Source organism: Coregonus clupeaformis, chromosome 13, assembly GCF_020615455.1.
Source record: "Coregonus clupeaformis isolate EN_2021a chromosome 13, ASM2061545v1, whole genome shotgun sequence".
Taxonomy (NCBI): domain Eukaryota; kingdom Metazoa; phylum Chordata; class Actinopteri; order Salmoniformes; family Salmonidae; genus Coregonus; species Coregonus clupeaformis.
In genome coordinates, this window is record NC_059204.1 from 46,583,729 (window position 1) to 46,596,677 (window position 12,949).

The 12,949-nt window shown below is 41.8% G+C and overlaps 1 protein-coding gene across 1 annotated transcript in view; it reads right to left on the bottom strand.

Moving 5' to 3' along the window:
- Positions 1-10: 10 nt before the first annotated feature.
- Positions 11-12,949, bottom strand: part of LOC121579630 (phosphorylase b kinase regulatory subunit alpha, skeletal muscle isoform) — a 36,453-nt gene continuing 23,514 nt past the window's right edge. Inside the window, exons 18-32 of the mRNA XM_041894384.2 lie at positions 12,393-12,463; positions 9,855-10,019; positions 9,646-9,722; positions 9,100-9,245; positions 8,782-8,935; positions 8,396-8,475; positions 8,172-8,250; positions 7,901-8,030; positions 5,569-5,670; positions 5,295-5,398; positions 5,076-5,120; positions 1,543-1,704; positions 1,345-1,398; positions 959-1,159; positions 11-652 (exon numbers count right to left, since the gene is read on the bottom strand). Of these exons, the coding sequence (XP_041750318.1) occupies positions 479-652; positions 959-1,159; positions 1,345-1,398; positions 1,543-1,704; positions 5,076-5,120; positions 5,295-5,398; positions 5,569-5,670; positions 7,901-8,030; positions 8,172-8,250; positions 8,396-8,475; positions 8,782-8,935; positions 9,100-9,245; positions 9,646-9,722; positions 9,855-10,019; positions 12,393-12,463 (1,744 nt within the window). The 3' untranslated portion in view covers positions 11-478. The remainder of the gene's footprint in view (positions 653-958; positions 1,160-1,344; positions 1,399-1,542; positions 1,705-5,075; positions 5,121-5,294; positions 5,399-5,568; positions 5,671-7,900; positions 8,031-8,171; positions 8,251-8,395; positions 8,476-8,781; positions 8,936-9,099; positions 9,246-9,645; positions 9,723-9,854; positions 10,020-12,392; positions 12,464-12,949) is intronic.

Sequence of the window (12,949 nt, forward strand, 5' to 3'; positions counted from 1 at the left end):
GTGTACAAGATGAAGATTGTCACTATACTTTATTAATCAAAGATCCATACTATACATCTGTCACAAAAACACAATAGGAGAATTATCATTTTCAAAAGCAGCAACGACAACTAATTTCATTACCACTAGTATTGCAGCAATCGCTCCCTATGACATAGAATCACAGTGCGCCATCTTTCTGGTAAGAAACATCTACCTGATGTGAATAACAACAAGCCTGGAAACCTAGCTACATGGATTTTTATAAGAATAATCTGCCATATTATAAGAGGAAGTTGGTATTTAAAATACTGAGACCTCTCACAGCGATTGTCTATGTCAGGCACAAGCTTGTTGGGATATGTGATATATCAAAACAAATTAACCTCCATGAGGAAAAGGTTGGTTGACTACGATAAAATCATCCTTTCTCAGGTTCTGAGCCCTAGTACAGTATGTGTTGCTGAAAGCTAATTGGAGGGCACAGACACATAGAAGCTCATTGGATGGCACAGGCACCGCTGGGCAGGAAGTCCTGGACGTAGGTACACACAGCTTTAGAGAGGTAGGTCATAGTGCCATAGCGGCCACTAGGGGCACTGTCATACAGCAGCCTGCAGATCCCATTGGACTGATCTATCTCCAGAAGGGTGTCGTCAGCCCCCAGCACTTTCTGCAGAGGTGGGGAATATGGACACAATGTAAGGGTGACATTGCAAAGACTGCCTGTTGTGCTATTTACTGTCTTTTAACTAAATTATCATGTAGGGGTTTACAGGAAATGTAACTGAATAGTAGCAAATAGATCAATAGTAAATGAATAGATAAATATGAAATAAATAGTACATGTAACTGAATGACAAGCACAATAAATTAGGTAAAATAAATAACAATATGTTCCACTGTGAAAATCAATGCTGTTAAGAACAGCGGTCCCACTCCCAGCAGAGGTGAAACTACTGTATGGCCACTGACTGACCTGGTCGTCGTAGAACATTTGGCTGGCCATGTGGACTATCTTATCTACATGGATGACATTGCCGATGCTCTCCAGCTCCACCTCGGCCAACAGGGTGAGCACTAGTATGGCCTCCACCAGCAGCTGACGGTACTCCGGCTGGGGCACACGGTTCAGCACTGTCTCCACGTGAACCGCAAACTTGATCTCACCAGGGGTCATCTGTTATCAACAACCCCCAGGAGAGATGAATGGGTAGGAAATAGACAATACATGTAGTGTGATATTGAAATCCGGTCAGAGGTGCTTGAACGAGTACAGGAAGATGAAATCATTTAGATTAAGAAGTATTCTACAGAGCAACATGAAGTTGATATGGCTCAGCCTGTAGATCTTTTTTGGCTTACCTCTCTTGTAGTTGATGCTGGAAGAATGCATCCCACAATAGACAGACCATGACACTGAAAAAAACGTATGACAATTACATCTATGCACCAGGTAGAAACATGTTTCATGTGCGGTGGATGCTAATTCGATATGTACCAGCTAGAACAGTGTTTGGACTACTATAGAAGAATAAGAGCGCAGCACCCACAACATCTCACCTTCTGGAGGATGGACCAGACCTTCTGGTAGAAGCCAACAGGGACTCTGTTGAGGGCTCCGTCTAGACGTCTCCTACGTAACCACTGGCCATGGCGGCTGTCTCTTACTCCCATCTTTTCTGTAGCGCTGTGGAACGACTCGATGGAGGGGAGTCTGTACCGCTGGAGCATACCAGGGGGAAAACAAACACTTATAGTTAAGCTTTCTCTTCATTGCTAGTTCGTATAAAACCACTTGAGTTTATCACATACAGTGGGGAGAAGAAGTATTTGATACACTGCCGATTTTGCAGGTTTTCCTACTTACAAAGCATGTAGAGGTCTGTAATTTTTATCATAGGTACACTTCAACTGTGAGAAACGGAATCTAAAACAAAAATCCAGAAAATCACATTGTATGATTTTTAAGTAATTAATTTGCATTTTATTGCATGACATAAGTATTTGATCACCTACCAACCAGTAAGAATTCCGGGCTCTCACAGACCTGTTAGTTTTTCTTTAAGAAGCCCTCCTGTTCTCCACTCATTACCTGTATTAACTGCACCTGTTTGAACTCGTTACCTGTATAAAAGACACCTGTCCACACACTCAATCAAACAGACTCCAACCTCTCCACAATGGCCAAGACCAGAGAGCTGTGTAAGGACATCAGGGATACAATTGTAGACCTGCACAAGGCTGGGATTGGCTACAGGACAATAGGCAAGCAGGTTGGTGAGAAGGCAACAACTGTTGGCACAATTGTTAGAAAATGGAAGAAGTTCAAGATGACGGTCAATCACCCTCGGTCTGGGGCTCCATGCAAGATCTCACCTCGTGGGGCATCAATGATCATGAGGAAGGTGAGGGATCAGCCCAGAACTACACGGCAGGACCTGGTCAATGACCTGAAGAGAGCTGGGACCACAGTCTCAAAGAAAACCATTAGTAACACACTACGCCGTCATGGATTAAAATCCTGCAGTGCACGCAAGGTCCCCCTGCTCAAGCCAGCGCATGTCCAGGCCCGTCTGAAGTTTGCCAATGACCATCTGGATGATCCAGAGGAGGAATGGGAGAAGGTCTTGTGGTCTGATGAGACAAAAATAGAGCTTTTTGGTCTAAACTCCACTCGCTGTGTTTGGAGGAAGAAGAAGGATGAGTACAACCCCAAGAACACCATCCCAACCGTGAAGCATGGAGGTGGAAACATCATTCTTTGGGGATGCTTTTCTGCAAAGGGGACAGGACGACTGCACCATATTGAGGGGAGGATGGATGGGGCCATGTATAGCAAGATCTTGGCCAACAACCTCCTTCCCTCAGTAAGAGCATTGAAGATGGGTCGTGGCTGGGTCTTCCAGCATGACAACGACCCGAAACACACAGCCAGGGCAACTAAGGAGTGGCTCCGTAAGAAGCATCTCAAGGGCCTGGAGTGGCCTAGCCAGTCTCCAGACCTGAACCCAATAGAAAATCTTTGGAGGGAGCTGAAAGTCCGTATTGCCCAGCGACAGCCCCGAAACCCTGAAGGATCTGGAGAAGGTCTGTATGGAGGAGTGGGCCAAAATCCCTGCTGCAGTGTGTGCAAACCTGGTCAAGACCTACAGGAAACGTATGATCTCTGTAATTGCAAACAAAGGTTTCTGTACCAAATATTAAGTTCTGCTTTTCTGATGTATCAAATACTTATGTCATGCAATAAAATGCAAATTAATTACTTAAAAATCATACAATGTGATTTTCTGGATTTTTGTTTTAGATTCCGTCTCTCACAGTTGAAGTGTACCTATGATAAGAATTACAGACCTCTACATGCTTTGTAAGTAGGAAAACCTGCAAAATCGGCAGTGTATCAAATACTTGTTCTCCCCACTGTATAATACATATTTGTGGTATTGTATTCCCAGACGTTATATACATATTCATATATACAGTCAGGTACATAATTATTGGATCCCTTGATAAAGATGAGCAAAAAAGACTATAAAATAAATAATAAAAATACTGAGCTATATTGCATGCAAAAAAAGTGGAAATTATATGATTTTATACTGATATAATTGCTAAGAGAAACAGATTCTGTTCAACAGGTAATAGAAATACATCTAAAAAAGAGGGGTCCAAATTATTGGCACCCCTGTTTTGAGTATTTTAGCACCCTCCTCTTATGGGGATAAAGACACTAAAATGTTTTATGAGATTGGAGAACACATTGGGAGGGACCTCAGACCATTCCTCCGTATGGAATCTTTCCAGATCCTTCGACCACAAAATAAACATTTTGCAATTGCCATCTGTCTCCGGACTTGAACCCCATTGAAAACCTGTGGTTTACGTTAAGACAATGGAAGAATCAAATGCTTTATTATTAAAATATTGAAAAACATATAGACAGAAAAAGACAGAAACAACATGATCTGAAGTTATATGGGGCAGAGTCTTACAAGCATTAGAAACAACATTGGGTGTGTATACGGTCGGAAGATGTGGGTCTGAGCAAGTGGGTCATCAATGTATGTAAATGTTAAGTTGTCTATTGTTTTTGCCTATGTAAAAAATGAAAATCAGTGGTTTGAATCGAAGAGGGCAGTCCATAGGCGCAGGCGAAGGATATCAAGGATCTGGAAAGATTCTGTATGGAGAAATGGTCTAATATCCCTCCCAACATGTTCTCCAATCTCATAAAATATTTTCGAAAAAGGCTCAGTGCCGTTATCCTCGCAAGGTGTCGGTGCTGGAGTATTGAAAACAGGAGTGCCAATAATTTTCACCCTTATCTTTTTTAATATATTTTTTTATGACTTGTTAAACAGGATCTCTTTCTCTGAGCAATTGTATTAGTATAAGAAAAAATATATATATAAAAATTTTTTTTACGTACAATATAGCTCAGTATTTGTATAATTTATTTTATACAGTCTTTTTTGCTCATCTTTATCAAGGGTGGCAATCATTTGGGACCTGACTCTCTATCTATTAAAATATATACACTGAGTGTACAAAACATTAGGAACACCTTCCTAATATTGGGTTGCACCCCCTTTTGACCTCAACAACCTCAATTCGTCTGGGCATGGACTACAAGGTGTCGAAATCGATCCACAGGGATGCTGGCCCATGTTGACTTCAATGTTTCCCACAGTTGTGTCAAGTTGGCTGGATGTCCTTTGGGTAGTGGACCATTCTTCATACACACAGGAGACTGTTGAGCATGAAAAACCCAGCAGCGGTGCACATCTTGACACACTCAAACCGGTGCGCCTGGCATCTGCCATACCCCATTCAAAGGCACTTAAATATTTTGTCTTGCCCATTCACCCTCTGAATGGCAGACATACACAATCCATGTTTCAATTGTCTCAAGGCATCTACACTGATTTAAGTGGATTTAACAGGTGACACCAATAAGGGATCATAGCTTTCACCTGGATTCACCTGGTCAGTCTATATCATGGAAAGAGCAGGTGTTCCTAATGTTTTGTACACTCCGTGTATATACATACATGCTCAATGTCTACTTTCTGTACTCTCTGACCCAAGCCACTCACCCCTGATTCGATGTTCTCGATGTCAAGGGAATGCACTGATAAGGACTGCAACACACAAGTAAAAAGCAAATATATCAGTGTGTACATTCATATATCTTTAATGATATATCTGTATTGATTAGTATTGATTACATAGATCACCATACAGTTGGAGGCTGTTGGATCTCTGTCATGTTTACTGTTTCTGTATGCAGTCATAACACAGTATAGTGTACTTACCATTTTCCCCATTTTACTCTTACGTTTGCCCCCGCCCACACTCTTAGAGGTAGGAGAAATCTCCTGGATGGCAATGGAGTCTGTACCTGTGGCACCCGAACGCACTGCAAATATACAGTAGAAACAATTATTCACTTCAAATAAAGAACACCACAGCCAAATGGCTACTTAACAAAATAATGTAAAGATGAAACACAGAAACGTACGTGTTGGTTTTGAGTAGCTCTGCATTAGGCTACTAATAGCAATGATGATTGAAGCCATTGTCACTCACCACTCTTCATCAGCCCAAACTCTTTCCCACTGAGAATGTGGTGCAGGAGGCTCTTTAGCTCTGAAGGGCTCATGTTCATCAGGCACTCAGTGGCTTCCTCACCTGGAACGCACACAGAGAATACACACTTATTTACACATGATCCCTCCGCTGACCTTACATCTCAACAAGACACATCACTAACATACAGCAGATAGGGCATCCAGGCTCTGTCGTAGCCGGCCGCGACCGGGAGACCCATGGGGCGGCGCACAATTGGCCCAGCGTCGTCCAGGGTAGGGGAGGGAATGGCCGGCAGGGATGTAACTCAGTTGGTAGAGCATGGCGTTTGCAACGCCAGGGTTGTGGGTTCAATTCCCACGGGGGGCCAGTATGAAAAATTAAAAAATAATGTATGCACTCACTAACTGTAAGTTGCTCTGGATAAGAGCGTCTGCTAAATGACTAAAATGTAAATGTATATAGGTTATAGATTGAGAGCTTTTATGGAGGAGCACAGTTGGAGAGATATGGCATATAGAAGCAAACCGGATGGACATCATGAAAATGATCGGAGAGGTTGAGGGTAGAGGAAGTTCAGGAGTAAAAACAAACAAAATGGAATTATTGTAAAATTGACTGTGTCCATAAAATGTATATAGTATGTATGGGCTGGAAGTAGAGGCCTAAGCATTGTTGTTCACTAGTTTACTCCAATTAGGGAAGAGGTGGTGGGGTTGAAAAGTAATAAAGGGAAATATATTTTTTTAAAGGATATGTACAGTTGAAGTCGGAAGTTTACATACACCTTAGCCAAATAAATTTAAACTCAGTTTTTCACAATTCCTGACATTTAATCCAAGTAAAAGTACCTGTTTTAGGTCAGTTAGGATCACCACTTTATTTTAAGAATGTGAAATGTTAGAATAATAGTAGAGAGAATTATCTATTTCAGCTTTGGTGCGGAAATTGCAAATCAATCCCAGAACAACAGCAAAGGACCTTGTGAAGATGCTGGAGGAAACAGGTACAAAAGTATCTATATCCACAGTAAAACGAGTCCTATATCGACATAACCTGAAAGGCCGCTCAGCAAGGAAGAAGCCACTGCTCCAAAACCACCATAAAAAAGCCAGACTACGGTTTGCAACTGCACATGGGGACAAAGATCATACTTTTTGGAGAAATGTCCTCTGGTCTGATGAAATGAAAATAGAACTGTTTGGCCATAATGACTATCGTTACGTTTGGAGGAAAAAGGGGGCACTTGCAAGCCGAAGAACACCATCCCAACCGTGAAGAACAGGGGTGGCAGCATCATGCTGTGGGGGTGCTTTGCTGCAGGAGGGACTGGTGCACTTCACAAAATAGATGGCATCATGAGGAAGGAAAATTTTATGGATATATTGAAGCAACATCTCAAGACATCAGTCAGGAAGTTAAAGCTTGGTCGCAAATGGGTCTTCCAAATGGACAATGACCCCAAGCATACTTCCAAAGTTGTGGCAAAATGGCTTAAAGACAACAAAGTCAAGGTATTGGAGTGGCCATCACAAAGCCCTGACCTCAATCCTATAGAACATTTGTGGGCAGAACTGAAAAAGCGTGTGCGAGCAAGGCCTACAAACCTGACTCAGTTATACCAGCTCTGTCAGGAGGAATGGGCCTAAATTCACCCAATTTATTGTGGGAAGCTTGTCGAAGGCTACCCGAAATGTTTGACCCAAGTTAAACAATTTAAAGGCAATGCTACCCAATACTAATTAAGTGTATGTAAACTTCTGACCCACTGGGAATGTGATGAAAGAAATAAAAGCTGAAATAAATCATTCTCTCTACTATTATTCTGACATTTCACATTCTTAAAATAAAGTAGTGATCCTAACTGACCTAAGATAGGGAATTTTTACTAGGATTAAATGTCAGGAATTGTGAAAAACTGAGTTTAAATGTATTTGCCCTAAGGTGTATGTAAACTTCCGACTTCAACTGTATGTATGTTTATGTGTTTATATGTATTTATGTGTATATGTATGTATATATATATTTACGAGAATAAAACCCATGCGGGATTGGAAGTGATGCAGACAATTACATTGATGGAAGTTACAATCTATCTGCAATATTAAAGCTGATCTACCACCCAAACATTTTTATTTAAAAGAATATTTAAAAAAAAGATACAGCAGATACAGATGATAGAAATTGTTGTTTTAAAATGTGCCCGACTGTCTGCAAACATCTAATGTAGTGATAACATAATATACTGTATAACATAATGAAAGAAACCATTATTAAGATCAATCCAAAGGTTATAACATCTGACCCTAGCATTAGTGTTATGTTAGCTCACCAGAGCAGTTGAGAGACTGGGACAGCTCAGTAGCCATAACCTGGATGATCAGTCCGATTCTGAGACGGAACATCTCACTAAAGAGCTTTGGCTGGGTGCGGATACACATTGCCAGGAACACCATGATCTCCTGCAGGGGGAACACAAACACCTGTTTACAGCATGCTGCGTCACAAACCAATACATAACATACCGCTGGGACTAGTAGTAAGCATTTCATTCAGAATTATCATTTGTATATCTGATCAATGAGCGTTCATATTTTCCTTACCTGAGTGAGAATGGCGATGGTCAGATTATTTTCACTGGCCACATCAATTAGCTTTGCCAGCTTGTCAGGGGGCATGGGGCTGTGTGGATACATTGATAACATCATGTTTATCACTCACAAAGCAGAGCTTGTTTCTGTCTTGTCTCTATTTTGTCTCTTTCTAAAATATATGCGGAATACTGTCATGAGGATGGTGTGTGAGGGATTGACGACGGTGAGCTCACGCTGAAATTGTCTTTTCCCTTGGCTCAGGGGGGAGACCCACTGTCAGGTGCTTCTGGTGGGCCAGCAGATCTGAACAGGCCTGTCAACAAAGCAAAACACCTAAAGTTCATAGGTCAAAAAAACATTGGAATAGTATATCTGATCACCTGAGACATGGCACTACCTTCCTGTCATTTAAGAACTCAGATTTGATCAACCATGTATGTTGGCTAACCTAAATAACAGTGCATGAATCAACATGAGTAAGAAGGATAAACCGATATGAATGGATTTAAAATGTGTCACACTGTGGTTATGCAGCTAATTTCCGACACCAAGTTCAAGTGTTACAAGTCCTATTAATGATGTAGTGTGACAGTGAGATGGGCAGTGAGCGCATAGATACCTCGTCCAGCTCCTCCACTTTCTTCCGGAGCATGCCAGAGATCATGCGGACGAGGCCCCAGTGTCTCAGGTTCCCAGCCTTGTCATACAGATTGCTCAGCAGCCGTCTAACGGTGGAGCCTTTACCGTGCATCTTAGTGTCCCAGTCCATACCCCTGACACACACACACATACACACGCACGCACATGCACACACACACACAAACACAAATCAGCTTATCTCTACAAAATCTACCTAGCTAGCATGAATCTACCAGGAAAATCAACCATGCTAAACTCATTGGGTATAGGGGATTAATGGTTTAGAATGGGTCCTTACTTGTCTTTGAAGAAAATGTAGAGGATGTCTGCCTGGTCCTGAAGGTTTTGTGTCTGCTTCAGCACCTGCACCAGGGCCTGGTAGTCTATACCTCCATTCGTGTCCCTGGGAAGATTAATCTGGGCTGGAGGGGTGGCATTGGAGCGCTGGGAGACAGAAACATGTTGTACGTACAACTCAGTGTTGTGTGGATACAACAGGCAATACAACATCATACTGGTTAATAATCCACAGAGATGACATTCACAAGGTACAATATCATACTGGTTAATAATCAGCAGAGATGACATTCACAAGGTACAACATCATACTGGTTAATAATCCACAGAGATGACATTCACAAGGTACAACATCATACTGGTTAGTAATCCACAGAGACGACATTCACAAGGTACAACGTCATACTGGTTAATAATCCACAGAGATGACATTCACAAGGTACAACATCATACTGGTTAATAATCCACAGAGATGACATTCACAAGGTAAAATATCATACTGGTTAATAATCCACAGAGATGACATTCACAAGGTAAAACATCATACCATGCTATCTGCATCCATCAGATGAAGGCTTGGCTGAGGGGAGCGGAACAGTTTGGTAGGGAGGTACATGTGCACGTCTGTGAAGGGAGGGGTCAGAGGAACATTGTCATGATACACAGATGTGTGTGTGTGGTTTATCTGAAATACATTTCAAGATCAAAATCCTCCACAAATGACAGATAGTATAGAGTAGAAGGCATGCGGCTCACTGTGGATGTCGAGCTCCCGTGCTTTGTGCACAAGTGAGACCATCTCACGGGTCTTTCTGGCCAACGCCCGGAAGCGGTTCAGTCCGCCTTTATGGGAGCTGATCTTTTCGCTGTGTTTCGGTATGGACAGCAACTGGTCCAGGTACTGAGCCAAGTCATCCACCTCTGAAAAGAGTGGGACACACACACGAAACACACACACGAAAAACACAGACACGCACACACACACACACACACACACGTAAATTATCTTTCAAGGAACCTATAAGCATGCTTACAAAATAAGCGACACGTGCAGCCAGCCAGTACACTGTCAGTTAGGTAAGTTCACTTATTATCGTTCAGGTAAGAAGAATCCAGCAATACAGAAGGTACTTGGATACAAAACTAGCATGAAAGCCAACATCCACTAAATATGGACTTCCTTCTACTAGAACTTCAATACAACTTCTCAAGGAAGAAAAGGTATGACAAATGTATGCACTCACTAATGTAAGTCGCTCTGGATAAAAGCGTCTGCTAAATTACTAAAATGTCAAATGTAAGAAAAGGTCACAGACAACCAGGAATTCAGTCTCCTTACCGAGATGGTAGGGAGATTTTAAGATGGTTAGTTGTGTGGGAATTGACAACAGGGTAAGGAAGCAACACAATCAAAACAGGCTTTGTTGTTGTATTGACAATGGTTTACGGCAATGTGAAAATAGGAAAACCTACAGTTGAAGTCGGAAGTTTACATACACTTAGGTTGGAGTCATTTAAACTCGTTTTTCAACCACTCCACAAAATTATTGTTAACAAACTATAGTTTTGGCAAGTCGGTTAGGACATCTACTTTGTGCATGACACAAGTAATTTTTCCAACAATTGTTTACAGACAGATTATTTCACTTATAATTCACTGTATCACAATTCCAGTGGGTCAGACGTTTATATACACTAAGTTGACTGTGCCTTTAAACAGCTTGGAAAATTCCAGAAAATGATGTCATAGCTTTAGAAGCTTCTGATAGGCTAATTGACATAATTTGAGTCAATTGGAGGTGTACCTGTGGATGTATTTCAAGGCCTACCTTCAAACTCAGTGCCTCTTTGCTTGACATCATGGGAAAATGAAAATAAATCAGCCAAGACCTAAGAAAGAAAATTGTAGACCTCCACAAGTCTGGTTCATCCTTGGAAGCAATTTTCAAATGCCTGAAGGTACCACGTTCATCTGTACAAACAATAGTACCTAAGTATAAACACCATGGGACCACGCAGCCATCATACCGCTCAGGAAGGAGACGCGTTCTGTCTCCTAGAGATGAACGTACTTTGGTGCGAAAAGTGCAAATCAATCCCAGAACAACAGCAAAGGACCTTGTGAAGATGCTGGAGGAAACGGGTACAAAAGTATCTATATCCACAGTAAAACGAGTCCTATATCGACATAACCTGAAAGGCCGCTCAGCAAGGAAAAGGCCACTGCTCCAAAACCGCCATAAAAAAGCCAGACTACAGTTTGCAACTGCACATGGGGACAAAGATCGTACTTTTTGGAGAAATGTCCTCTGGTCTGATTAAACAAAAATAGAACGGTTTGGCCATAATGACCATCGTTATGTTTGGAGGAAAAGGGGGGCAGCTTGCAAGCCGAAGAACACCATCCCAACCGTGAAGCACGGGGGTGGCAGCATCATGATGTGGGGGTGCTTTGCTGCAGAAGGGACTGGTGCACTTCACAAAATAGATGGCATCATGAGGAAGGAAAATTATGTGGATATATTGAAGCAACATCTCAAGACATCAGTCAGGAAGTTAAAGCTTTGTCGCAAATGGGTCTTTCAAATGGACAATGACCCCAAGCATACTTCCAAAGTTGTGGCAAAATGGCTTAAGGACAACAAAGTAAAGGTATTGGAGTGGCCATCACAATGCCCTGACCTTAATCCTATAGAACATTTGTGGGCAGAACTGAAAAAGCGTGTGGGAGCAAGGAGGCCTACAAACCTGACTCAGTCACACCAGCTCTGTCAGGAGGAATGGGCCAAAATTCACCCAACTTATTGTGGGAAGCTTGTGGAAGGCTACCCTAAACGTTTGACCTAAGTTAAACAATTTAAAGGCAATGCTACCAAATACTAATTAAGTGTATGTAAACTTCTGACCCACTGGGAATGTGATGAAATAAGTAAAAGCTGAAATAAATCATTCTCTCTACTATTATTCTGACATTTCACATTCTTAAAATAAAGTGGTGATCCTAACTGACCTAAGACAGGTAATTGTTACTAGGATTAAATGTCAGGAATTGTGAAAAACTGAGTATAAATGTGTTTGGCTAAGGTGTATGTAAATTTCCGACCAACTGTATCTTTTTGCTAACTTTAGGATCTCGGGGTGTTTTGCCTGAGACCAGTCATTTTCCTAGGCTTTACCCACTCTAACCCATCTCCCTACCATCATTACACTAGCAGGCCATGCACAGCTCCAACAGCATTGTAACCACACATATACTGTTGTCATGGTGACCACTGCAGTCACCACCCTGCTCACCATCGTCCATGAAGGACAGTTGAGAGCAACAGGAAGTGTTCATGAACTTGGACAGTTTCCCTGTCTGAACCCTGCATGAGGAGGGGAAGAGCAACCCATGTCATTAGGTGTGCTTGCTGAAAGCAAGAACAACTTTGGAAATCTGACACTTACTCTTATTATTTGCCTTCCGCTGCCACCTGTAGCGCCAAAGCCGTAAAAGCTACCAACACCTGAACTACACGTGCAGGCTGACTGTCTTCAGTGTGCTTGAAAACAACTTTTTGATACTACTTGTACTTTTCACACTACAACCATATTTGCATTACTCCCAATGGATTTCAATGGTCATTGGTTTGAATCGTAAAAATTCTGGTCGTAACTAGTCTTTAACTGTTTAAGCTAGAAACGGCATTCAAACTTTAAAACTGGAATAGGTTGCTTGTATACAGCTTTCTGATACTATGTATACTTCTTGAACTATAACCGTTTCACATTTGCATAAAAGCTCCATAGGCTTCAATTGAAAATATTTGGATTCGCCACTGTTCTTGAACCGTTTATGGTAAAAACACTAA